This window comes from Hetaerina americana, unplaced genomic scaffold (genome assembly GCF_022747635.1).
Source record: "Hetaerina americana unplaced genomic scaffold, ioHetAmer1.1.p SCAF_7, whole genome shotgun sequence".
Lineage (NCBI taxonomy): Eukaryota > Metazoa > Arthropoda > Insecta > Odonata > Calopterygidae > Hetaerina > Hetaerina americana.
Window position 1 is genome coordinate 45,081,548 of NW_027287316.1, and position 27,520 is coordinate 45,109,067.

General features: G+C 38.3%; 1 protein-coding gene across 1 annotated transcript in view; it reads left to right on the top strand.

Annotated features, from left to right (window-relative positions):
- LOC139696829 (uncharacterized) overlaps positions 1-27,265 on the top strand; it is a 79,265-nt gene extending 52,000 nt beyond the window's left edge. Inside the window, exons 3-6 of the mRNA XM_071595709.1 lie at positions 15,895-15,996; positions 17,256-17,351; positions 22,219-22,335; positions 26,924-27,265. Of these exons, the coding sequence (XP_071451810.1) occupies positions 15,895-15,996; positions 17,256-17,351; positions 22,219-22,335; positions 26,924-27,265 (657 nt within the window). The remainder of the gene's footprint in view (positions 1-15,894; positions 15,997-17,255; positions 17,352-22,218; positions 22,336-26,923) is intronic.
- Positions 27,266-27,520: the final 255 nt, after the last annotated feature.

Here is a 27,520-nt window from a genome sequence, read left to right on the forward strand (position 1 = left end):
TTTCGCGGATTGACGCGTTCTGTCGCGTGTTTTTCGTAAAGGTTGCGAAACGTGTCGCGGCGTGAATATAAATTAGTAAAATCTAACTTGTACATCATTTTATGTGCTGTATTTATTGAGTAAATCCCTCTTAATGGCAACATTCAGTTGCGTATGTTTTCATTTATTATTTGCAGAGTTATTTACTGATAATTTGCGCAGTCCATTACGTTGGAATTAAAAAAAAGAATGTGTCTAAATTCAATTGTAATTTACAAGTGAAAAGTTTGCTTGTTTGATCAATAAAACAATCTAGTGCATATGCAATGGAAAATTATTTAGTGTCATTATACACGGTATTAATAATGTATTAACAAAATTCAAAAGTGTTTTTTTACTATTAAAGCCAAGTTTAAAGATAATTTTACCAACTAAAATACATTTATTTTAACGGGATTTCCTTGTACGTCGACGAATTAATCTTTAGTATTTCCCTGTAACACCACCAATGGTATTTCTATTTCCTTTCTTTTATGCTAACGTTATTAATTATGACACACCAGAAATGGACTCCGGTTATATGTTTTAGTCGAGTGTATTATCCATTAAAAAACTCGAGAACTGAAGAAGGTATAAGGGGCATTAGAATATAACAACTTAGAGAGTATTCGTGGCAGCGTTAACGGTTGAAAATCTTTTCCACACAAAAAAGTCTCTCATTCTTCTGCGAACGTGACGAAAGAGGTTTATCAACACCCCCCCCCCCATGGACTTGAAGTGGAGTGGCTAATTCTGGGGATAAAATTACTAAATTGGCAGCACTGAGGGGTTTGTCACGCGAGGGACCTACTCTTTGTGTTTGCCTCTGTATGTGTATGCATGAGGGTACTGGGAAACCGTGGGCTTAGAGAAACTGGTCGTAGAAGGAACAGGGGTGGAGATCGGCCCCCTTTCTTTAACAGATTAGGCCCGGCTTTGTGGTTACCTGAGGTTTCGGAGTACGCTCGGAAGGGAGTGTCGTCGTCGAAACCCGTAAAGGAATCAGTCATTGACACGAAGGCGATACAGCCCGAGCCATTTGTACGCGCGGTGTGGGGGTAATCCCGACTTGTGTCCACTGGAGGGGAAAGGGGAAAAACATATAGTATGTCGAGATTCACTGCCGCTGAATTATGGACGAAACCTGACTTCGTCCAGGAGAAAAATTATGAATGAAAAACAAAAAAAACTTATCATTTTTCTGTTAAGTTGATGTTTTTTAATGAGAAAGTATTAAACATTGATGGCAAAATACGTGTTTAGTTCGTATTAACCTTAGCTGAGCAGCGATAAAAAGAAGGATTTGGTAGCCTGAAAACCCGTATTACGAGTAGACCCTAATTTCCATTTTTTTGGACTTTTATTATCCTCACCTACGTTTATAATGGAAAAATACCAATGGTTAATGTATGCAATCGATCACGTATGCATATACTCCAGTGACTCCTCGTACCCTGATAATGGTGGCTGGGACCACCGGAATATTGAAGTCAGTTGTTTTCGTTTTGGTTTGTCTTTCAAATTTAAAAAATTTTTTTCTTTGAATTATACAAAAAGTTGTGTGTGTGTGTATATTTTTATGTAATATGCATATATATATTATATATATATATATTATATATATATATATATATATATATATATATATATATATATATATATATATATATATAGTATGTGTGGGTCGCGGTAGTACAGGGGGTAGAGCGTTGGACTGCTGATCGGAGGGTTCCAGGTTCGATTCGGCACTCTGGGCACCTGCTGCTCCACTCAAGCTATGTGATTTTTCGGGTACCAGATCTTCTTGGAAAACCATATCCGGCACAGTGAAAGGAACTGCCCCCCCTACCCTGATATGTGAATTTCACACGCCGTATAGGGCTTAGTACTGGGTGAAATCTACCATCAACTACCAAACCGACCTTCGGGTTGATTACTGTGTTTATGGTTTATATATATATATATATATATATACTACCTTGATCAAAAATTTCCCGGAATTTATTCAGAAAATTAAAAATACAAGTTTATTCATCTAAATCTATATTGTCCCCTTCAAAGTAATCCCCATCGACTGCAACACACTTATGCCAGCGCTTGATCCAATCCTCGAAACATTTTTAATATTCGGTTTTCGGTATGTCCATCAGTGCTTCCTGCGATTTTTCCATTACTTCCTCTCGGCTGCTAAAACGCGTTCCCCGTAATGGTTTTTTAACTCGATTGAACAGAAAGAAGTCACAGGGAGCCAAATCAGGTGAATTCGGTGGCTGTTGGATGGTATTTGTTGCATTTTTCGTCAAAAAATTACGAATAATGATAGCACTGTGCGACGGTGCGTTATCATGGTGCAAAATCCACGAGTTTTCTGCCCACATTTCTGGTCTCTTTCGGCGAATTGCTTCACGCAAACGTCTCATAACGCCCAAATAATTCTCTTTGTTTACTGTCTGGCCTTCTGGCAAAAATTCATGATGCACTACACCGTTGTAATCCATGAAAACCGTCAGCATTGCCTTCTTTTTTGACTGAAAACGACGTGGTTTTTTTGGTCTCGGCTCATTTGGTGAACGCCATTCACTTGCCTGATGTCTGGATTGCGTGTCGTACTCATAAACCCACGTCTCGTCTCCAGTAATGATCCTTTTGATGAATGTGGGATCGGATTCAGCCTCGCAAATCATGTCTTTTGCGACGTCAACACGGTCTCTTTTTTGCATGAAATTGAGGTCTTTTGGAACCAACTTTGCTGCTACACGACGGAAACCCAAATCATTAACCACAATGTCTTGGGCGGATCCATAGGCAATGTTCAAGTCCTCCGCTATTTCTCTGATGGTTAATTTGCGGTTATTGACCAACATTTCTTTTACTTTATCAATTTTTTCACCGACTTTCGATGTCGATGGTCTGCCACTGCGTTCATCATCTTCGATTGACTCACGACCACTTCTGAACCGCTCGTGCCACTGGTAAACGACCGTTTTTTTTAGAGAATCGTTGCCGAAACACTTTTCCAACATTTCCAACGTCCGTGCGCCACTAAATCCGTTTTTTTACGCAAAATTTAATACAAGTTCGTTGTTGCAAATTTAAATCCATTTCTGCAATTGTAAAAAATCGCCAACACACACAGAGATAGATGTACTCTTGGCTACGTAACTTTTGCAAATGTCAAGTTATGACACTAAGATTTAAAGGGAATATCAACAACAGATGTACCAATTTAACAAAAAAACAGAACTCAAATCGGAACGATGGGAGCGCCACACGGTGGTTATTCCGGGAACTTTTTGATCAAGGTAGTATATATATATATACATATATATATTATTCAAACGACAAACACACATGCGTGTGCAACAAGCATTAATGAACGCCATAAAAGTGTTATCTGCACAAAAAATGCATTCAATGCACTCCTCACTCTAACCTCGAGGAAACCTTTAAAGGGTAAACATTATACTCAGAACTTTCTCATCCCTGTTATTACCTACTCGGTGAGTGCATCTTCATCCTGCTCTCGAACTTAATTACCTATTGGGACACGTGTGCGCTCTTGGAATGGAGAAACCTCTTTGTGGCACCACGCAATATGCCGGGTACCTAACGGAAGACCGAGGATCAGGGTAAACTTCCTCTTGCAATTTCTCCTTTCAGTTGAATCAATCAATATCAAATCGAAAAATTGTTACTATGTATCCAATACTAAATTATTTTGCTCCAGTTTTGTCATGCATTCGTGTGAATGAACGATACGAACGTGGGCTAAACATGTTGGACAAAGACATTTTTAAGGGATGAAACTAAATATTTCCGAAATTGAAAACTAGTATTAAAAAATTTGATTTTACGTTTTCATAAATGGAGTGCGTATTCCACTTTACTTTTCCAAAAATTAATTAACGTTTGCTATTCTTATAAGGTCAAAAATTGATGAAATAAGAATAATGGTCAAGCAATTAAGGTAGAATTTCGACATGTAGATAGATAAACGTCTTTATTTGTGGCGGAATTGAGCCCTTCTTCTATTTAACCCTTCATCAAGTCCATAACAATAATAATAATAAACCCATAAACACAGTAATAAACCCTAAGATCGGTTTGGTAAATGATGATAGAAATCATCCAGTATTAAGCCAGGCGGCGTAAGATAATCACACATCAGGGTAGAAGGGCCAGTTCCTTTCCCTGTACCGGCTATGGTGTGGAGCTACATATGACCAGAGGGGCTTTCCCGGGAATCAAACCCGGGTTCTCCGGTCAGTAGTCCAACGCTCCACCCCTGGACTACCGTATTTACAATAATAATAATACGTGGAAATAGAAAGCGATATAAAAAAAGAATAAAATGGCGAAATCATATATATAATATAAGGAATAAGTACAAAAGTAATTTTATGGGAAAAACCTAGGGAGTTCAGACATGAAGCAAGTAAAAACCCTCGTAGGAAAACACCCAAAAAGAAGGTGGTGTAAAAACCTGTGAAAACCCTGCAAGATAGTAAAAAGAAATAATGATAACATTAAAAAATTAATGAGGAACAATAAATACATATATGGCGGTGTGAGGTACATTACAAAACAATATGGTAATACATATACGATACCATATACAATGGAGTACAGTATAATAAATACATAAGAATATTCAGACACATATAGTATAGTAAAATAAGATATCATGTTTCAGATATATCAGCTGAAGTGATCAGAATAATGTATTTTTAATATTTAATTTAGAGCATTATTCCTCATGGTTTAGTGAAATAGTAATTAAATTGATTTATATTGATGTTATATTGTAGATATAAGTCATTAAGTGACTTTAACAAAGCCTGTTTTGGAGAATAACAATCATCAACACTACTCATATACTATATTATATGAATACTACGATTCTTTCATAAAATTTCAAAAGAAGACAGAAAGCTCTCTGAAAAAAGTCTTGGAGAAGATTTCTAATTTTATTTTAGGCTGATGTATGCCCTTGACGAGGAAATATGATTCAAATTAAGCCAAGCCTGGCAAAAAGAGAGCAATTTATGAATATGGATTCAATAAGCTCTCCATTTCATAAGCCGTTTTCATTATTCACTTGATCTCCCAAAAGCACTTCTGCGTCCAATCATTGATCCCCACTGCCGCGTTAATTCTCTATTCAGGAGTCACTGATCCATGTGGATGGTTTCCTATGCTCTTATTGCTCACCTCAACTACTGAATGTTGAATTATTCAGGCCGACAACGACTCATTTCTTCCTTGTAACCATATTATCCAGATAACTGTCAATAAGATGGCGGGAGGCAGAGAGCATTATTCCCGAAAAGATTCATAAGTCAGGAGAGTTTTGCTTTAAGGCTTTCCCTACCAATGGAATGATGATCTATGAATTTTCCAACATAGCTTGAAGTGAAAATCAAATGAGAATGAAACAATTCAACTTCATTCGTAAGGATTAAAATAGCGAAGACTAAAAATATGGCGCTCTTACAAAATATGTTTGTATTTTTATATTTAGGAATATGTATACATATTTGGGGAAAATAGTGATATGGATTTGTGGTTTTTGGTGAAATGTGGGAATAAAGAAAGACGGAGGAACTAAGAAAAAGGCAAAGAGAGGCCTTGGTTAAGGAAGAGGGGAAGTCACCATGGGAAATCTGATGTAAGCAAAAAAGTGGTCGGAGTAGAGAATGAGAGGGAACAAGATATTGGGTATATTGGCGTAAATGTTTTTGGAAATCCTCTACAAAATACATTTTATACTTTTCAAAAACCGGTCAAAGCAAATCTCCAATTGGGGAGGCCAATAGAAGATTTAATATAAACCTATAGCAGAACTGTTCCCGATGTTATCAGGAATGAAAGTTTCTCATTTTGAGTTTATCATTTTTTTATTACTGACCGTTAACCTAAAGTGTATCTACAATCAAACTAGCAGGGTAATAAAATCGAAGGCTTTTCTGATTGGTCAGTGTGGGACTGATTTCGTACCAAGCCAATGGCGTGTGAAATGTTCGAATTCAGAGTAGGGGGTGGGCAGTTAGTTTCTTTCTATGTTCCACGATATCCCAGAAATATCTGATCATCCAGCATCCATCATGGACCTTTTTTTAACGACTCGTATTTGGTTAAAAGGATCCATTTTATTGCCAAGTTTCGCCAATAAGAGGTCCCTAACCAGCACCGCTAAAAGTTTCCTAGAAAGATCTGGAATAATCATGATTCTTATCATTGAGTGTTACTTTACTGATGATAAAGGCGAGCAGAAAACTTTTTGGATCATTTTGCAATGCATTTTGTAAAAACCAACTTGATGTCGTAGGTGCTACGAGGGACTACGTGGTACTCGTATTTAAGCCATGGAGGAGGAAGCAAATGAAATTCCTCGAATAATAAAGAGCTTTCGTGGACTCTTTCTATGCATAAAAGAGCACATTCCCTACACTTCCTTCCTTCTCACATTTCCTTCCACTTTCACTTGATTCCACGAGGGGGTTTCGCATCGGTTTAGATGCGTAATGGAGAGCAGGAACAATACATTTCTGATATTCTGAAACTTCGAAGCCTGAATCCACAACCTCCCAGCGACATATAATTTTAATAGTGGGAGATTCTGGGGTCTGTACATTACTTTGGAATGCAGTGCACTGTTCAACCTCACTAAGTTATTGAGGAATTACAAACTTCATTAAGTTCTGCTATAGCCTCCCTTTTCGCCATTTAGGTTTGGCATGGAATGGGACCTCCCTAGCACAGAGCGGGTCCCCAACGCTTGAGAACGGTTTATATAGAAACGCAAAACATCTATCCAAAATATCCCTCTCTCTCAATTTTTTTCGACGAGGTGACGCCAGAAGCTTGTAAAACAAGCCGCGTATGTGGGCCGGTCTAACATGATGCACGGCCACGACATGAATAATCACCAACAAGAAAGTCAGTTCACTTGCTCTCTTTATGAAGTGTACACAATGGATCTGTGCCATTTAGGATAGCTCGGTGCTCCATAGCAGTATATCAAGGTACAGCCGAGGCTAGAAGAGGAACCTGGGTATGGGACATACCAAGAGAGATACTTCATATTCTTATATTCAGAGTGATTTTCTGCGAGATGTCGCGGTGTGTGTCAGACAGCGAATCTATGGACAGAAAATTCGTAATGTCATTGAATTACATCGTTAATCAATTCCAAAATTATTTAATCAATATTTAAATATAATTTCGTCCTGAAAAGAGGAATAGTATCGCGTATTTTACTTTTAATCTTATCAATATAATAGTTATCGCAATGGATCTAGCATATTCTCAATAAAAACCTTCATATACTTGATCCTTAAATCGGCTTGTACCCTCTAATCCGAATAGTTTGCAACGTTATCATTCATTATTTTCACTTATTTGAAACGTGTCGGAGGAAAAAAATTAACCCGCTGAATTTGACTTAGGATATCCTGTCTGAGGGATATCACTTAAAAACCTATTTTTCAATTTCCACCTTCAGTGGGCGGTGAAAGAGCATGAGTGTGTGTGTGTGTATCTAAATATATATAATAATGCATCTGTAGTTAGTACTAGTGGAAAAAGACAAAAACACAGAAAAACACAAAAAAGAAAAGAAACTCATAAGGTTTCGAATTTTCGGTGGTCCACGCCACCTTTCTCAAGGAAGAGAAGGACAAAACTGAAGGAAAGAAAGGAAAGGGCTGGGAGTACTCAACTGAAAGGGAAGTTGAGGAAAGGTTTGTGAGGGGAACAGTTGGGAGTGTAAGAGTTAGGAGGGGGATTTTAGAAGTGCGGGGATAATATGGAAGGTGTAGGGGACGGAGGGGAATGAAAATATCTGCAGATCGGGGTAATTAATGTCTAATATTGAAACCTGGGCACTTCCAGAAATCCAGGAGCCAGATGAATGCCTACTCCATTGTTTTGAATTTCAGTGGAGGGTCAGAGGGTGGGAATAATGCTAAGATGGATCCACTATAGCATTTATCAAAGGGAGTGTTGTGTTCGGAGGCGTCTTTGGGGATTGGGAGCATGCCAATCAGGGAAGAATTCTTGCAGGAACCCGGTGGCTATTAATTCTAATATTGAGGGGTGTGGTACACTGTCCAGTATAAAATGCAAGGCAAAGTTGGCGCTTCAGAAGGTAAACTACATTGCTGGAGGTGCATGAGGAGAAGGAAATCGGTGGGAGAGTTAAAAAGCGGGTGGGAGAGGGATGGGAATCTGGTTTTTCAATAGGGAATCTGGGAATATTCAATAGGGCATGTTTTGTATCTGTTTATTGCAGGGTATTGGAGTGGTTTTGGGACGGGGCGGGGATTTAAGGAGTGGATTGGTTGATTTGAGAAGATCTGATAAGTTGGCGGGGCGTTAGAAAGTAACTGAGGGGCATTTGGGAAAAAGGTTGGCAACCTTGGTATAAAATATTTAGCGACGAATACATTCGTATAGTGCGTAATTGATTTTTCAATTAATTTATCATTGTTATTTGCCTGTTTTTGATCGAGTGACATCGTTTTGATGCAATCGCCTCCAGTCTGTAAATGATTCGCTTCATCGGTCAAACCAGCGTAACAATTCTGAGCACTAACGTTTACTCTGTCTCCTTTATAAATTTTTGTGTGTTGATAATATTTCCGGCAAAATATCAGTTTTCACATTAACCTTTAAAATCACGGATGGAAATACATGTTAACAGAAATTTTCTCCGAGCAGTCAAGTAAAATTTTCAACCCAAAACATTATCCTACTTTGCCCTAAAAGAAACAACTATATTTGTTTTTTATTTTTCTCGAATGGAATCTGCCCTTTTTCATTTAGGGAACACGAAAATGTGAGCATTTGTATGTTTTCTTGGGCTTCTGCTTCTCTTTTCTCTATTGCTGGTCTTAGTTGTGCGGCTATAACGCGACGTGACACTTCTCAATTCCCCACATGAGTGTTTGTAGTTTATCTATTTGAGTAGGTATGTAGAGATGCATGCTGTCGATTCATTGGGTAATGATAACACCTGAGGAATTTTAGTAATTAATATATTTTAAAATGAAACAAAAAATTGTATTAAAACCCTCCGTAATGTTAAATCATAAAACTATCTTGCTTTCAGTTAGTTTACTTACAAAAGTGAAATTAGTTGCTAAAATAGAATATAATGTGCATTCTTTTCTTTGTGTATCACCGTTGTCTCAGAACTAGTTACAACAATGTTTCAGGTCGTCAATAGAATAATAGTACATGTCGTCATCATTAGCATTTCAAGTCAAAGGTACTTTGCACTGTATCCTTCAATTCTTCTCTACTCTGTATTCATTCTCTCGCCCCCTGATAGCATATCTGTTTTTCGTCCTCCTTAGTTCTTCTACAGTTCTACAGTACATGTTTAGTGATTAAAATGTTCAAATTAATGATCTAAAGTGTATGTAGTGTTAATATTAGAGATATATTGATAACTAACAAAGAAACCGCGGGAGATGCCTCAACGGTAACTTTTAACGGAGTCATTCGCTAATATGCAATTCAATGCAACAATTTCAGAGTGTAAACATCATTCACCTTGACTGGGATTCGAACCCGGATCCCTCCTGTCCGGTCGAGTGTTTTAGCAAGTTAAGCTATCGAGGCGTCCTCTTAAACTCTGAAATTTTGGGGATTTAAAGGAACAAGATGTTGTGACGAGTACATACAATATCGCAGGCATTCGTGGTCGTGCGCGACGCGCCACAGTCCACGAGGTTAAAGCTAACTTTTAAACACTTGGGCTGTTTATACCTTGACAAATTCCAAAGAAACTGCGGGAGATGCCACTACAGTAACTTTAAACGGATTCATCCGCTAAGATGCATTTCAATTCGACAATTTCATAGTGTAAAAATCATTCGCCTTGACACTCTGAGATTGTTGCATTGGAACTAAAAATTAATTTTACATTGCATTATGACCGCTTATTTTTGTAGAAGTGAACCTATACATTGGAAAAAAGTTGGCTCAAATTTTAGAAGTTGTCAAAAGAAAGGAAATCTGTTATTAATTTGTTCCGGGAATCGAGTAATGCAACGAGCAAGGGGCTTGATATCTAGTTTGTGATAGCTGACTTATTCTTGTAAACTTCAGAGATGTAATAAAATTCCCTCGTAGAAAGTGATGAGTCTATATTTTTTTATCTATTCCCTTCTATTGCATGATTTAAATCAGCTCTAGTTAGTACCGAGACACATTTACATACTTCCTGAGGTTCAATTCAAGTTTTGCTCAAAATTAAGTAGTTTGTTTAGTAGTTGGTCAGCGTCATTAGTTGTGTGTTTTTTTAGGATTTTCATTGAAGGTAATGCTAAAGTAATCAAAGGTACGAAATGTCTGTGTAGATATGTTTTACCAGTTAATTTCTCAAGTACGATGAAAAAAATACTGTGAATCTTGGAATCTTAATTGGGAAATTATTGAAAATCCAAACTGATATGAAATATCAAATTTAGAGAAGGAAGTACTCTATAGTCTTTAGTTGAGAGTTGAATAAAATATTAGCTGAAAATTTTCAATTCGAACCAGGCTTTAAGCAATGAGAGAAATTTGTTAAACATTCAATATAAATGCAGACCTATATTTAAGTAACTCTCCGAGGGAGAGAAAGTGTCAGACCCTTCTTCAAATGTAGAGATATCTCTAGATCTAAAGATGGGCCATAGAGGCCCGCATTTTCATCATTTCAATGTTTCTTTTATTTTTTTCAGTGTTCATGTTTGCACTCGGAGGATTTTATTATTTGTTAAACTTTCATGCGGCGCATATCACATGACTCGAAAATGTAGAGCCCTTAATGGGAGTACTCGGGCAGATTTACAAGATGAGAGCTCGGACAAGGTTAGCTGGTGAGTGAGGGAAGCAATTGAAGAGTAGCGCGCGGAAGAGAAGAGTGAAATATAGAGAAGTTAGTGGCGAAATATGGAGAAGGTAGTTGGAATAGGAAAATTATGAAACGTAGAACCGGGATGACTGGGTAATAGAACATAAGGGAGATTGGAAAAAAATACACATTACGTCGAAAAGTGCTAGAATAACTAAGTCTATATAGTGTACTTCATAAAATATGGATGTGCTGTTGGGTAAAATATTAGTTGCAAATTCGCATATTTTTGTCACAGTTAAAAGTTTCACGAATTTAAACTCAACAGGTAATTGATGTATTTCCGGAGAGGTTTCTGATTGCATGCCTTTGAGCATGAGGTAAATTTTTCGTTCCTCGCAATCTTCGGCTTATTTAATCATTAGTGTTTCTCAACTGATCGAAGACGATTTACGACAGTAAAGTCGCGAAAGTGGAGATTTGGAATTCCTAAACTGTAAAACGGAAGCGAAATCACCAGTGTTACAATTAACATGTTTCAGAATGCATCACGAATGGGAAGATCCGTCATGAAAGAATAATAGGAGAATTCACAAAAGTTATCGTGAATGACCATAAACGGCAAGTTATCGAAACCTTTGTCAGATCGCATGTCAAACTCAAACGACCTGGCGTGACATATTTTCTCACTTTTCCACTCACAACCATTTCTCCTCTTCTGTCCCGTGTAAGTCACGTGGGTGCCTGGGAACCGTGGTTCGTGGATCCCGTGGGAACCTGTGTAACTGTAACCTCTCGCTGACTAAGATGATTTACGTCGTCACGGAAACATAATTGGGTCGTTTAATACGGCGTAAAGAAGGATTTTTATAACTGGTAATAAATTTTATGAAGCTTTTTCCGCCGTTTGGACTTTTTATGAACTGACTCAATGGAAAAGCACGCGTGTGTTTTTCATTCAGATGTTGAATTAGAGCATCTGGAATTGGTAGTTCGTATGGTCGTCGATGATGTATTTATTTTGGCTTAAAAGCCAATGAATGATAGTATATTTTGAGTCAATTTACTTGCTTGCTAATGTAGGAATGTATGAAATATCTCAGGCTGATAGTATGATGCCATATAGATTGTATCGTCAAAGATTTCCATCCTGATAGCTCTATAATCAATAAATTTTTATTTATTACTAAAGCATCCCGAATGGTATCATATTGAAATGTATACATTTATTCGTGCGTAGAGAAAATATGTACAGATATTCATTCTATTTTTTGCATATATCTGAAACGCTTTAAAAAAATAACATTCCCTTTATGATATCGTTAATGGAATTTTATTTTGAATTTTTTAAATGAAACGTATGATGTTTCCTTGAAAATGTTGCAAATAATTTACCGTCGAAAATCTACTTCTTATCGTTGGACCAGTTATTAAGTTATTATAACACTATGAAAAGCGCATCAACGTAAAAGTTTTTAAAAATCCTTGGTAACATCTGCAATCAAATACATGGTAAAAGTACGGTGATTCCCTGACCTTGGCCGCGGATTGGAAAATCTGAAGAGTAGCTGAGCTAGCATCGTCGAAAATAATCAGTCACCGAGGGGAAACTAGGCTGACCCATTTGTTTTCTCGTTAATCGATCAGTAGGTCATTTCCACGCCAACCTATTGCTTTCAAGTAGGCATACGTATTGGCATTTGGTCATGCCAATTTTCAACACTTAAGACGAAAACTATATCATATTAAAGCTCGCATTTCGGGCTTTGCTTCTAATTAACTCACTTAAAATTGTTCACATTGAACTGACTTACAGTTAAACTTTATTTACTTTCTCTCTTGAAAAAAATATTCCCTGATGTATGCACTTGTGCATTTGAAGCAGGCAATTAAAGGAAAATATTTAATAGTATTTATGTTTTTCAACAGTAATTTGCTGACTCCGTTGTCCTCATGCCGCAACGGTCACGATGGACGAAATGAAAGCCGGTGCAATGTAATTTTCTTCGCCGCGTGCTACGTTAAGCCATCGTCTCTGGTTGGCGTTATGTTTTCGTTGCCGAGAGTCTTAAACACGCCCAGTTCTCCTCTCTTTCCCAGCGAATAGTCGGTCGGATGTTGTTGCTCTTGCGCTTCTTAATGCCTGCTACCTCGGTGGCGCCAAGAAACTTTTTTTTGTTTTTTTTCTTCGACGAAGTAAAGCACAGCGTACTCGAGGAAGTCCTTCGAGACGGAGAACAAAAGGAATCTTTTATTTTCTCGGTCACAGTCAACCTGGATGCTTGAACACATTTTCAAGTCTCTCATTTTCTCAGTGTTTTTATGCACCATGCTAAAATGTCTCTCTTTCTTTTTTTCTCTCTATCTCTCTCTCTCTCTCCCTCCTTCTCTTCGGGGAACTTTATAAGGGCGAGAAATCTGCAGAGTGTAGTTTAATGTCCACGACGTGAAAACTCCAAACCACAACCGGAATGAATTGAAATAAATCTGATTGATGTAAACGCCCGTGTTTTATCTCCGTGAATCAAGTTTTTCTTGAAATTTCTTCAGCCGTATTCAATGTTTCAGAACTCAGTAAGATGCTACTAGTAGTATTCCTCTTCCATAAGTAAAGAAAGCTACGGGGAATCCTTGGGCAGCAGACATTTTGTTTAAGTACTTGTATGAATTCGGCTATAGACCACGTCAAACAGACCTAACGTCTGTATACTCATATTGTAAATGGAATTTCATGACGTCATCTGCATTAACAAGGCATAAATCAACACGCATTAAGAAGTACTAGATGATCGTTATTTTCTGGTGGTTGTCAACTTCTCAGTCATTCCTAGTTCCCCCATTTCACGCAATGTTTATCACTAAATTGACATTATAGTTAATTAGTATTTCATCAAATGTGACAATCGATAGTTGGTTTGGGTTGGTCTTCATAAAATTTTCTCGGTTTGTGCTTTAAAAAGTTCAACTTTTTTCGTTTTGTCCATTAATATTTTGTCAACTGCTTCATAATTTTTCCTTTCCCTCTGGCGGCCCGTGTGCCCCTGGGATTCGGATAAGCCACACATTGCTCTTCTCCAGATTTCCCAGTGTCCGAAACACCGGCATTGACCAAACCGAAACGGGACTAGCGCCCTCGACCTTCGGGCTAGAAGGTCGTCCCGTCATCTACTCGACTAACCCGGTCGGATAGATGCCATTTCATCTTAAATCAGCGATTGCAGCATAAAATGTATTACCATTTGACCTTATCTTAAACCAGATAAAGATCTTTAACCAAATCTTCTCTTCTTAAACCAAAAAAAATAAGTATGAATTCTACGGAGAGCGCTTATAGAGCGGAAGATCTTTGTTGATGTAACATTTTAGATACGTTTTCGCTTTTCATATTTATCTCCTTTGAGGGCCGATATTTGATACTAAATTTCTCACATCGTGTTCGTGAATAACAATGTGTAACTCGTAAAATTCTCTCCGGGCCTCGTGTGGTTGAAACAAAACCGCTCCGCCGTGTACATTTATGAATGATGTCCATACATCATTAGGCGAAGCGTGCTAATGGAGAAAAAACCGAATGACCATGGGTCAGTCACTGATTTTTCCCTCCTGGCTAATCAGTGTGGGGATGAGGGTGGAGGGGGGGGGGAGGAAGAATGGGGCGATACGCATCCGCTAATCGCATTTCACTCGACCTCATTTCCCTCTCCCTTTCCTCCACACTCCAACTTTCAACCGCTCCATTTCGTAACTCCGCGTTCGCCGTCGGCGAATTTGGAGCGATGATCCCTCTGGTCTCTTTCTGGCCCCCGAATCATTTGTGATAAATCCCATATAGGTACGTGGAGTGTGTCTGTGCGCATCAAATCGCGGTTTTTTATGGTTCCATCAGACTCGACAAAAGCGATTACTTTTTCATTCCTCTCCCTCCCTCCCCACCTACCCTTCTTCCCCACTCTCTGTCTGGATGGTCCGCGGAAAAAAACACGAATAAAATAAATACAAAGCTTCCGCGGGAAGTGAGTTTCAAAGCAGCGGCCGTAAATACTTGCACTGTTTTTTTATGAGTTTTATAAATTCGTCGAAAGGATGCGTGGTAAAGGCCGCCTGAAAGAAGGGGAAGCGTTCATGAAACTTAGTGGTCCCACATAAAAGTTCGCGCCTCGATTATGAGCCTACCACATTTATGGCAGTCTTTTTCAACCGTGATATATAAGACCTCGCAAGCTAATCTCCGAGATTACATTTTTCAAATGATAAGAACGAATCATCATGTTGGTACTGCTGCTAAGAACTGTTTAGTTTAGCTTACATGTCGTTCTTTATTTTGTTTTGAAATATTCCGATAAGAGCCAAAATATTTCAAAAATTTATTTCCTTGGGAGAATAGAGTTTTAATAGTAATATGCGAATCAAATAGGTGATAAAGTCTTCTCTTTCAAGAGAATTTCTTAAGGAGAAAAATGGAGATTGAAGCTTATTTACATTAAGTATGCTTCCATTTTCTCCAATATCACATTAAATACCCCAATAAAACGGTTCTGTTAAGGGCATTTGAAAAAAAAATATCTAATAAAAGAGGGAAATACGGGAGATTAGATCTCCAGGTTTAAGTGATTCAGGTCGAAACGTCTTAAAGGAGGGAAAACATTTCATTATTTTTAATTCGTTGTTGTCTAACATGTAGTGGAGTGTTTTATGGCCGGAAAAATACAATGCACATCCTTGAGGTATTTTGTAACAATTCGGACAAATATCAATAAGCACCTTTTTTATGACGCTATTGCCCGCTTCGTCTCATATAATTTTTTCCTACTGCATTCAGCATCAGTTTAAACTGTCTAAAACTTTCCGGTACTAGATTACCCGACAATGTCTTGAGGTTTTATTATTCCGTTGATTACCGAAGATATCGCGCCAAATGTTTTCGCACTCAGACATGAGGCTAAATAATTTTTAATAGTGCATATTTGTGAATAATTCGTGTTGTGGACTTACGAATTTTTTGTAACATTTAATCTCTTTTTAATCCACAGTCGATGCCCAAAGCGATTCGGTCTCTCCTGTGGGACTTTGGATTCCCCTGCCTCACCTCAGCATTCTGCCTCATCCAGCTCGCTTTCCTCCAGCTCACGCAGGTAAGGGCGATCTCCGCTCGTCATTCATTTCCTTAGACTATTTTCCGGCACGCAACATTTTATCGAGCATGGACGTCGGCGTAATGTGATGAATCACCTGAAAGGTATATTTCTTTATTAACATTACGAGTATGTCTCCATTACATTCCTTTTTAACCGCTTATATTTACGAAAACTGTTTTAATGCATTATTTTTATTACTGATCCTTGATTGATAAGCATTGGGATTCATATTATGAGAGAAGCCAATTGAGATTGCACTCTGAAGATTTAAGACATAAAACAGTTTTCTAAGCGTCATTTACTTCGGCTACTGCATTCTCAGCCCTCGTCATGTTGAAGAGTTGTCTGAGAAACTGATGAAGAATTTTTAAACTCTCTGTTCCACATTTTTCAATGAGAGTTTTTCGTCAATGTTACCGAGAAAGATAATGATAAATGACATTACTACAACTCAATTAACTGCAATTCAGACTGGAGCACGTCAATGTTCGTACTTTTTCGCTCTCCAGTTTGATTGTCTCCCTCTTATATTTCGGTATCCTCACAAATCAGAATCAACCCTAAGTCTACTCATAAAATGTTCCGTTACACGACGAACCACTCGTATTTTCAATCGTGTCTTGCTTGAAAGGGGTAAAAATAAATTGCTATCAGATAGGGTGAGTAGAGAGAAAGGTGGTTGGGGAAATTAGAATTAAATAGGGCAATGGAAGGGAGGAATTATTAAGAGGTAGCGGGTTGTTGAACTTTGTGAGAAAAGGGCAATTATTAGTCAAGTGGAGGCGGGAAAGGTATTTCGGAAGGCATAAAGGGACGTAAAAATTTTGAGAAGCTGACCAAGGCAAAAATGTTTTTTATAGTGTCTTAAACAATTTTCTTTTTTTTCTACATATGGTGTATTCTCAGCTAAGTTTAATAGTTCATCAGTGGTTATCAAAAGGAGCAAGAAGACCAAGATGGTCAAAGTAGTCGAGAAAAAGTAAGACAAGTTGCCTTAAGTACAGAAGCTTTAACCAGGAGTAAGTTGGTGATACCTCAAGTAAAGAAAACCGTGACTACCTCCACGTAATAGAGCTAATGTAATGAGATACTATGTTTTCACAGTAATATGAATCACAGTGTGATGTTGTATCTTTATCTCACCCTTTTTCCTACCAATGGGATTCCACTACTTGCTCTATGCCCGGCTGTGATGACCAATCTGATGGGCCGCCTTGGCTACCTCACGCCTGGTTCTGGATTGATTTACGAGTCAGTCGGGTCAGCTAGTCCCTCAACATCGTCTTTGCCAGCTCTCACCCTCTACAACCGTCTATATTGTTTCTCCGTGGACTCGGGCGAAGAAATATGTGGTGAGTATATTTTTTCAAGCACTGAGCACAATTAAAAATCATCTATTTTTATCAGTTTACGGTAATTTTTAACAAATTTTCTATTCATTTTATTTTCATATATTAACAGCGTGAGTACACACTATCATTTTGCGTTTTCGCTGGTGGAATCTGTTAAAAGCGGATTTCTCATCACGTCAATCTTTAGTCAAATACTCCTCATGTATTACGCTGACACTTCAGAAATAGACAATCCCCTATGTGGCAATAACTGCTTTAAAACTGTATGGAGGATTAAAGAAGGGAAGTTGACATAATAATTATTATACTGAAAAAATTAGAGAAAAGAAACTATGGGTAATTTTACATCAGTTCAACAAATTTTAATACTTCATCTCTGATTGTAGTGTCGTGAATTAAAGGGCGATCACGGTGGTACCGTGAATATTGGCTGGGCGAAATATCCAGCGGCGAAAATCGATACAAAGAACGATACGATAACCGAATTCAAAACACCCTTTAGGCACACTTGTACAATTGAGCGAAAGAATGCATTGCGGTAATTGAACTAAGATTGCAACTAACACTCTTTGCTTGCGCCAGGTATTGCTGTAGATTGAAAATGTGATGTGGTGCTTTGGTGCAGGAGAAAAAGGACGGGTAAAAATGGAAAAGTTTACATTTTCAACACCTTAATCATGAAATTACATTGGATATTTTTCAATATGCTGAAACACCTATGTAATAGGAGTTTAAAAAAAGTTTTTATCGATTCGTTGGCGGGGTACTTGGGAAATTTTATTTAGCGATAATACCAAATGTGGCGAAGATTTCACCGCAATCGTGTGCCGGGTAAATACCAAAATCCCACCTAAAAATACAAAATGCTAATTTTAAAAAAATCTAAAAATGTTCAAAAGCGTTTGTAGCTTTTATCATTTTATTTAGGGTTTAAATTTTAATATGCGACCTGATTCATGTTCCTACGAGAATTGATGGTGAAGTGATATAAAGAAAAACGATTTTATGGACCGATTTCCTGCCAAATAGGAAAAACTAAACAAAATCAAAAATCAACAAAGAATATTTCTGTTAACCTGTTAGTTAAAAGGATATCTCGTTTGGGATAGAGGACTGCAGCGATTTTGAACGAAATGGGAGGGATCAAGGGAAAATTGTTTATTGAACCTCAATGGAAAGCGGTGGAAACTATTTATTCAAGAATTTAATCGTCCTTTGACTCTAAAGCCCTGCGAGTGGCTAATTTATGTGGCCAGTAATATAATCAATGGAGAGAGTAAAGAAGAATCAGTAAGTTTTTATCCCAGGTTACCGTAGTTTCGACTTCACTTGTGATCAAAAAAAGACTGGACTGATTATATGACTTGTTTATTTCGACGGATACAGCTTAATCGAACTTGTCGCCCTCAAAGTGCATGCCTTGGTTGACGACCCACCTTTGCCACCGTTTCTTCCAGCTCTCGAACCCTGCCTGGTAAGCCGCCTTAGGGATCCTCTTCAGGTCCGCCGTACAATTAGTTTTAATTTCCGCAATAGAGTCACATCGGCGCCCTTTCAAGATTGATTTTAACTTTGGAAACAAAAAGAAGGTTTTAAGAAACCCTGGGTCGGGATTGGCTCGGTCCAGCAGTTCCTGATAAATGTCCACACGTTTTTGTCTCTGTTCATCAGTCAGCACCCGCGGGACAAATTTTGATGCGACGCGCGTCATGCCCAAAATTGTCTGACAAGATCCAAAACTAATGTTCACCTCCTCGGCTATCTCCCTCACAGTTAAACGGCGATTTGCTTGCACCAAATCGTTCACCAACTTGACGTGGTTGGGGTCCGTCGAAGTGGAAGGCCACCCCGTTCGCAAATCTTCATCTGTCGAGGTTCAAAACACTGGCTTCGACTAATAGCTTCATTAAAAAAGGCTTGCTGGATCATTCCAAATGTCTCCGTAGCACTTTTGCCAAGTTTGAAACAAAATTTCTCGCACAATCGCTGTTCCTCTAGCTCCGTCATTGCTGCCGTTGCACGCGGCGACGAACAGGTTAAGACACTTATTGCTGCTGAGTTAGGACTCGACGTAAACAAGCACAACACCTCTCGTTTTAGTCGTCAGATGTATGGTTAGATGGTGCACTGTGTCTCGTTTCTATCCGTTGAACGGTTTGCGCAGAATAAAATCAGTCCGGTCTTTTTTTAGTCACACCTTGTATGTGACCAGCCTTGATAAACGAGAAAAAATGGTGCCATCTCAATTGTTTTGAGATGGTATTTTTTTAAATTATTTTAAGTTTATGAATTTTATCCATTGAAGAAATAAAAATTTTCTGATGGACAAAAAAAATTTTATTTCAAATTCGTCCATACTTGTGGGTCCTGCGAAATGTATTTTCGAATAAGCTCCATATTATATTTTGGTAAAAATTACAACCTGCTTAAATACCACAGCAGTGTAATTTTATTGCGATGAGATTTTGATTTGAATTAATGTTAGAATGATGATGAAAATAAACTATAGCAGTAAAAATAGAGTACTTGGTTAAATCTTGAATGAAATATTTTAAAATAAGAATTTAACGAAAACGGGATATCTGTTTCATATCACTTCCAAAACTTGATTTACTTCCATTTTGGAAGTAATTAGTATGTCATTAGGCTATAAAAAATTCTCTGTTTTGATTCCCCCTTAGTGAATGAATTGCAATAGTCCCCTTTTTTTATTGCTTTTGCTGTCGATTGAATTCGTGTCGGGCCAAGGAAACGAATAGTTGCTGAAGATCGCGACTAAAACGGTTGACGCTTCAAATTATGGATCGAGAAAATTGATTTTTGCTCCAGCTATTGAAAAACTGTTTGGAATCACGGGAGAATATTGTTTTTTGAAAGAGGATTTACGGCTCACTGTCGGAAATGCTCTTTGGCGGTGATCGAGCGGGAGAGGGAGAGATATGACTTCCCGCGTGTTGACAGCATGGTGATGTCGAGGTTTAACTCTTAATTCCTCGCTCGGAAATTTTCATGGATAAGATTGCATTCCGTTTCCCTCTCCCTCGGTTTCTGCTGGTTTGGAGTCCACTGGATTAAACCTATGGTCACATGGCGTCTCGCTCATAGCAGACATGGTCCTAGCAGTGTTTCTCGTTTAAGGAATTAATGTAATTCAAAAATCCGGCAGCCTTAGTCAAGTATCCCCCTTTATTGCATCCTGCAGAGATTTAAAACCTTTTTTCTCTAAGGCTTATTCGCGGTATTAGCAGCAATGCGCTTTGGAAACACAAAGGTATCAGCGTCACATAGCAAGCATTAATTCGTTTGGTCGATTCCAAATCACATGATTTGGAATGGACCAAAAATGCATTCACGGATTTTTTTCGATGGTCTCCCAAACTGACACAGAGCTTTGGTGTATTTTTTTTAATTAAAAACAAATATTTATTTCAAAAACAAATTTGTTACATGAATTTTGGTGAAAAAGGAAACATTGTCGCCCTTCCTGTATTTTAATCCCAAAAATCCATTGTTAAAATTTAGAGAACTTGGATTCTACCGTTGATAGGATAATTTCGTAAACTGCTCTGTAGGATTAGTAACGAAACGTTTTTGACGCTCGATCGAGCTGTAAAATAAAATATTCACCGAAGAATTGGCGACACAGTTGACTAGTCACTTATTTAGTTTGAGTACTGCGTTAGAGGAAAATTTTGACGATAAAGTATTGTAGAATATATTCTGTTAGCGAGATTAAAATTCATTGTTATTTCATAAACTTTCATGCTGATTCTTGTTGCACTAATAAAATTTAAGATATTTTTATGATGCGCTTCCAAACATTGCTTTTTGATTGAAATACAAAGAGAGCAGCGTCAATTAAAACTTTTCGCCCGAATGTATGAATGATCTCGTACTATTAACGAAAATAGCTAGTAGAAATTGGCGGTTATAGATACTTAGAATAAAAACGAAATTACTCTTATTTGCTCTCATAACAAGTGATATGATCTAGAGGTGAAATTAAAAAAAAACTTCACTAGATATAATAAATGCTTTGAGAAATTTTTTTTACAGATAAAGTAACCTTGACACGAAGAAAAATCAAAGCTTTTGCTAAGCTTTAGATTAAATGAAATCTTTGAACCCAATGACACCATTTTATTTTTGATAAAACTTAGTGTGTACCACTGGAAACCTGAAAGGTTTCCCGCTGTTTCTTTCCATTCTACGCGCGATATTTTTCCTAGTTGCCAAAGAGCGGACTTCAACAGTTTAGATTGGCCCACCAGTGCTAGGGTTCTTCCAACAAGCAATATCCTCATTATTTTCATCCAACCAGTTACACTGGGCATATAATACAAAGACACGAGACGTAGAATTCATTATGTTCAGACGAGGTTGTCGCAATGAACTTAGGATAACTGTTGAATCCCCAAGTCCCTTTTAAAAACATTAACCAAAGTTAACCCTTTATCCTTTTCTCTCGGCAAGAGAAACCTGATAGTGCCGAGCGGACTTAACAGCAAGCACCCGGAGATCGGGATGGTGCGTTGGCTAATGTAACCCAAAAGGTTCGGGTCCCAATTCCTACTGTGTAAGGATATTTCATTGGTATCCCGATCCTTAGTAAGGTGCCGTTTGGTGGACATTATAAGTGGCGTACACTATCCATCAGATGGGAACTAAAACTGGGTGACCTCTTGGAGTATTTCGTCAAGAGTAGGTTAATGCCTACATTTGAGTCTCTCTCCAGCTTTCTCCCCTCTTTCCCTTAAAATACTACCTCTAACCAAACTACCCAAAGGCGAAAATGACCCCTATCTGTCGATCGCCTCCCTTAATAACTACCACCTATATTTACAATAAGCACCTAAAATATTCACAGCTCAACCTGGGGCCTGAGAAACTCCGGCGCAAGTCGTGCCTGTCACTCGTCATCACGGCCCACTTCACGTGCCTCATCACCACCGACGTGGCGGCAACCTTTCACGACCAGCTCGCGGTGAGTACCCTCTCACTCTCTCTCTCTCTCTCTCTCTCTGTACACGTTCGTGTTTTCGCCTCTGTAGTCACGTTTACGTGTGTGTGTGTTTGGATGCATGAGCACGCTGTTTTTTTGTGGGCGTATTGGCGCGTGTCGTCCACGCTATCTCTCTCTCCTCTCTTACGCCCGCGTGTCTCCATATTATCCCATCCGTTTGACCTTTTTTCCCCCCTTCCCCCTTTTAATCCTCTCTGACAGACCCCTTGCGACCGCCCTCTCACTATTTTTGTTTTCTTCGAACCATAACCTCCCCATCCCTCTTGCGGGAGAGTGGGTGACCATCAATCTTTTACGAGCATCCTATTAACGCCGCCCAACAGTGCGTGTTGGCTTCGGTGGAAAAAATAACAACAGAGCTTTTTAAATAGGGATCCACGATCGAATCCAAAATATGAGCCACAGGTAGCGACACACGTCGGTTATCAAGAGGGATTCGATTTTTTGTGAAAGAAATGGATGGAGCACATCAAGGTGATTCGTCTTAGTAATATTCTCCGTACGTATATCTCCTTTTATCATATGTACACGTAACTTGTAGAAGTGGTAAAATATTGTTAGCCTTGGATGCCACTGTATGCGTCACAATGTGCCATTCAATTTCTTGTTTTCCACACAATACTTGAAGTTTTCATTTTGAAAATTGTAGGGATTGAGAGCTATATTCTCCCTGCGAAGGTTAATTCTCTCATGTCTCGATTTCTCTTCTGTTTAACATCGCTCTTTATTTGAAGAATTCTTTTTCTTTTCTTCTGTCTCTGGAAACATGGTTTTATTCTCTATTCTGGAGGTGTTTTCATATCTCCATCTAAATCTGAAGGTACCTCAAGGGCTGGTGATGAAACTGCTGTCTGCGAAGTCAACCTACATGACGAAATCCCGGAAGAAGAATGAATCTTTTAGCAAAACACCGTTGCCTCTTTCACTTTCTTCGTAAGAAATAATATGAACTTATAAGGTACTTCCATAGAACAAATTTCAATCAGTAGAAGTTTGAGATTCGGTGTAAAAATATGAAGAATTTCTGTCTGCAGTTTCAACCATTTCCCGAATATAAGAACACTTGACAAGTAATTTCTATTACCCATCCGAAAAGAAAAAATTAATTCTCGGAAAGAATGCGTTCGAAAAAATAATACTGAGAAAATTTTCATTTTGCGACGCCGTAATTTTCTTAAGGTTTCTTTCTTTGGTTGAGATATAAACTCAGGACTCTAGTCACTAGTTAGTTTTAAAAATTAAATCAAAAATTCATCAGGCAGACTTCCTTAAACGTGAGTATCCTCTTCTTGACAGAAAAATATCTTTGAAGAGGAAAATGGCTTTATCGTGCAATTATAGCACGCATCACCGGCAATATGATAACTCAGGTTTGCAATCAAGTCAAGGGGTTTATCAAATAACACCACTACTGATATGTGCATAAATAAATCTAGGGTTTAGTGAAATATTGCAATGGGTTATGGGCGAAAGATAATCATCTACATAGATCACAGGTATATTGCGCCGGCTAATAATATTGATTCTCTTATGAATCACTACCAATAGGACTTAGCACTACTTGAAGTGATTTCTCATTGTCTTTCCCCACTCATCGCTGATATCAGCGAGTCAATTTTTATCAATTTCCCCCGAAATTGAAAAAATCTTAGTCTCTTAAAATCGAGCCTTAATATTATGATTTATTAATTTTATGATTTTTTTTATTTGGTTGTGGAGTGTCAATCGCTAATTTTCTGATCACCATAAGTTGCAAAAGAATCGTCATAATGTACGCTATTTCTACTGCGGCGTATTCTTTTTAACCATAAGTTAATGATAGCAAATAAAAGTATAAATTAGCCAGTATTCAAGTTTCCCATCGCATTATTTTCTCGCGCAATACCAAATATAAATGAAATTGATTCTCATACATGTTTTGGTTATCCAAACTTAATAGTTAGGTCGGCTATTATTTTTTAAAACGTTAATCTTGATCAAAATTTAGAAATAATATGTTATAAAGATTAAAATACTAGTTCTAAAATTAATCTACTGTAAAATTATATTAATTCTCTGAGTAGTTTGCATAAAGTAAAACTAATTTCAAACCCATCATTTTAAGATATTTTATGGTCGTAGTTAAAAGGTTTTCCGATGGATGGATGTTTATAATACATTCCTTTACCCTTCTAAAATTTATTTATTGTTTGAAAATCTTATATTATACCTTATATTCTGTCTTGCGCCTCTATTTCATTTTATATGGACTCGTATGAATTAAAACTTCATTCAAATTTCATTAATTATGCCATAAACATGCAGTCAATAGTGGAATTGGTGGCTCAAAGTTAGCCCAAATATAATCCTTAGTTATTTTATAAGAGCCAGGCATTTTGAATAAATCCAGACTCTTCGACGAAGATTAATTAGGATTATTACATGCTACAAATTTAATTAAATCTGACAATGTGTTCATTAAATCTGTTCCTGGTTGACTTTTAGGTATTTGTTTTTATTACATCACCGTAAATGATCAAGGGATTTGGTTTTAGCGGTGAGGACATCTCTACTAACATAGAACAACTACCGTATTAACACCGGAAACGTAAAACCCTTCTTCGTAATTCATAGGAATGAAGAAAATCGTGGACACTAGTCTTACTTCTGTTACAATTCCAAAGAAACCCACAAAAATCTAGAAATACTTTGATTAAGGAATTTTATGTGAGATACAGGAATGACCATGGGTTGATCGATTTTCTAATAGCAATAGGAAAAAAGGAATGCAAGAGCTGTAAACTAAAATATTTTTATGCCGGGTGTAGTCAGGTTGAAAACGGTAAGACTTCAATAGATGGCTCAAAATTGTACTTGTATATTTTTGGTAATGTTGGATCTATGTTGTGTAGCATGGGGAAATAATTTAGGAATTTTCAGTTCAAATGGACATGCACTTTGGAAATATATCTTTCTGGTGAACCATTCGCTAGGAAACAACAATTGAATTGAAATAACTGGTAATTTAAAAAGGATAAGTGTAAGAGTGAGTGCTCTCTAACCTGTTTACTCAACTTCGCACTTTCTTCTTTCAAAGGATATCATGAAGGTATTAGGCCCGGCCAGTAGGCCAGCATGTCTAGACATAGAAAAAGTAGCTTAGTTGACAGGCATACTTGGTCGCGAGATCGAAATGTCCTCAATGGAATTGAAATCAAATTAGACCGTGTGGATAACATTACCACGCAATTACTAAGATATTAGGAAAACGTGGAAGAAAGAGTTTTCATGGACTTATTCGTTGTATTTACGAGAGAGGAATTCGGCCGGGAGATTTCCCCGGATCAGTGTTAGTTCAAATTCTGTGAAAAGGGAAAGGCAGCTCTAAGCAACGACTATGGAACAGTAAATTTGATTTTGCGCGCAGCAAAATTGGTATTTACTATCATCAATAAGAGGATAGAGAGGAGGGCAAACTTGGGGGATGATAAGTTTGGATTTTTGGAGGGGAGAGGTACACGTGATGCTAGAGCAGTAATGAGATCAAAAATAGAAAGTAACGGATTATAATCAGGATGTTTGTTTCCTAGAGTTCGAGAAGGCGTTTGATAGAGTTAATTGGGAAAAAATAATGAATCAATTGCAGGACATAGGAATAGATTGGAGGAATAGGAGACCAATCCGCAACCTGTAAGACGGCTCAGGTGCGATTTGGGGATGGAGAGTCGGGATGAGCAGTGTTAGGAAGTGGATTAAGACAGGGACACCGTTTTCACCCGTAATTTTCATTGTATATCAGGACGTAATGGTAAACGTGGCATGGGAAGAACTGGCGATAGTATTGAAAATCGGTGGAGAATTTATGAAAGCGATTAGATAAAATGATTACTCGGGGGATGATCAATTTGAAAGAATTGCATTGGGCAAAGAAGTTATCACCAGGAGGAGGCAGCTTAAGAAAGATTCTAATCACGCGATCTGGCTTTAAGATCTCATTAGCGTCCCTCACATTGATGCGAGTAAATAATCTATTGCATTTTTAATGCAACATTTTAGAGTTGTTTAAGATTAAATATATTGTTTCTTTTATTTTTCCACACATTAAAGTATTCGGATGAACCTTAGCTTGTTTACACGATATGCTTCTTCTCGTTTATCTTGTTCACCTTTCATCTACATCCCATCACTCTCATACTTGCAAAGACCTCTCGTCACGTCCTGCAACCTTTAGACTCTACCTCTACCCTGTACACTTTCCATTTACCCCTTTAGTTGTAGTATTTCCATCCTAATTATGAATTTTTCTACGCATGTCTAAAGCCAAATAATTCCTCTTGCCACAGTGAAATGTACTACCCTTCCTATCCAGTATATTACTTTTGTCGCAGTTGTCACTTAATCTCCGTGTCGCATTTTTCTCCTGAAATTCTGTAGAACCTGAGGGCGATGTTTCTCTGAAATTGCTTCGGCCCATTCATAGCCAGAGCAATGCGCTTGGACTGGCTGTTTGCTGACGGAAGGAAAGGGGTGCGTACTTTTGAAAAAGGTTATCTCCTTCTCTCTCTCTCAGATGGGAAAAATAGTAGTGCAGATTGTGTTCCTCATCTGGGGCCTCTTCCTCTCGGCCACCTTCCTCTACGGCGGCTACAAGGTCATGCAGCTGCTGCGGCACGGCCACATGCCTCGGAGGGCCGGCAGCAGCAGCGGCGCGAGCAGCAGCGGGGGCGGCTGCGGGGGGCGGCTGCTACCGTCGGAGAGCGAGGGCAGAGGTGGCGGACCCCTCTCGCCCCCGCCCCTTTCTTCCGCCGGTGCGCACCACCACGGGCCCTCGATACTGCTCCCGGGGGAGGATTTCGCGAGTGTCGCCGAGCCGGAGGCGGGGCACAAAGGTCCGCCTTTCTTCCTTTCATAGGATTCACCCATCCGGCTGAATGCGACTAGTTTTAACGTAATGCATTTCAGACTCATTAGTTGTGTCGTGGAATAAAAAGGTGTTAAAAATGGCTATTCGTATTCCAGATTTTAATTAAAGCATGATACCTGTCGAATAAAGAATACCCCCGCGTGTTATGACGGCTAAGCTGCTTCTAGGAGTGACTCCGGGAGACGCGGTATATTTGCTTCAGCAAACAACGTCGCCAGTTTCTAATGATATATTTTAATAATT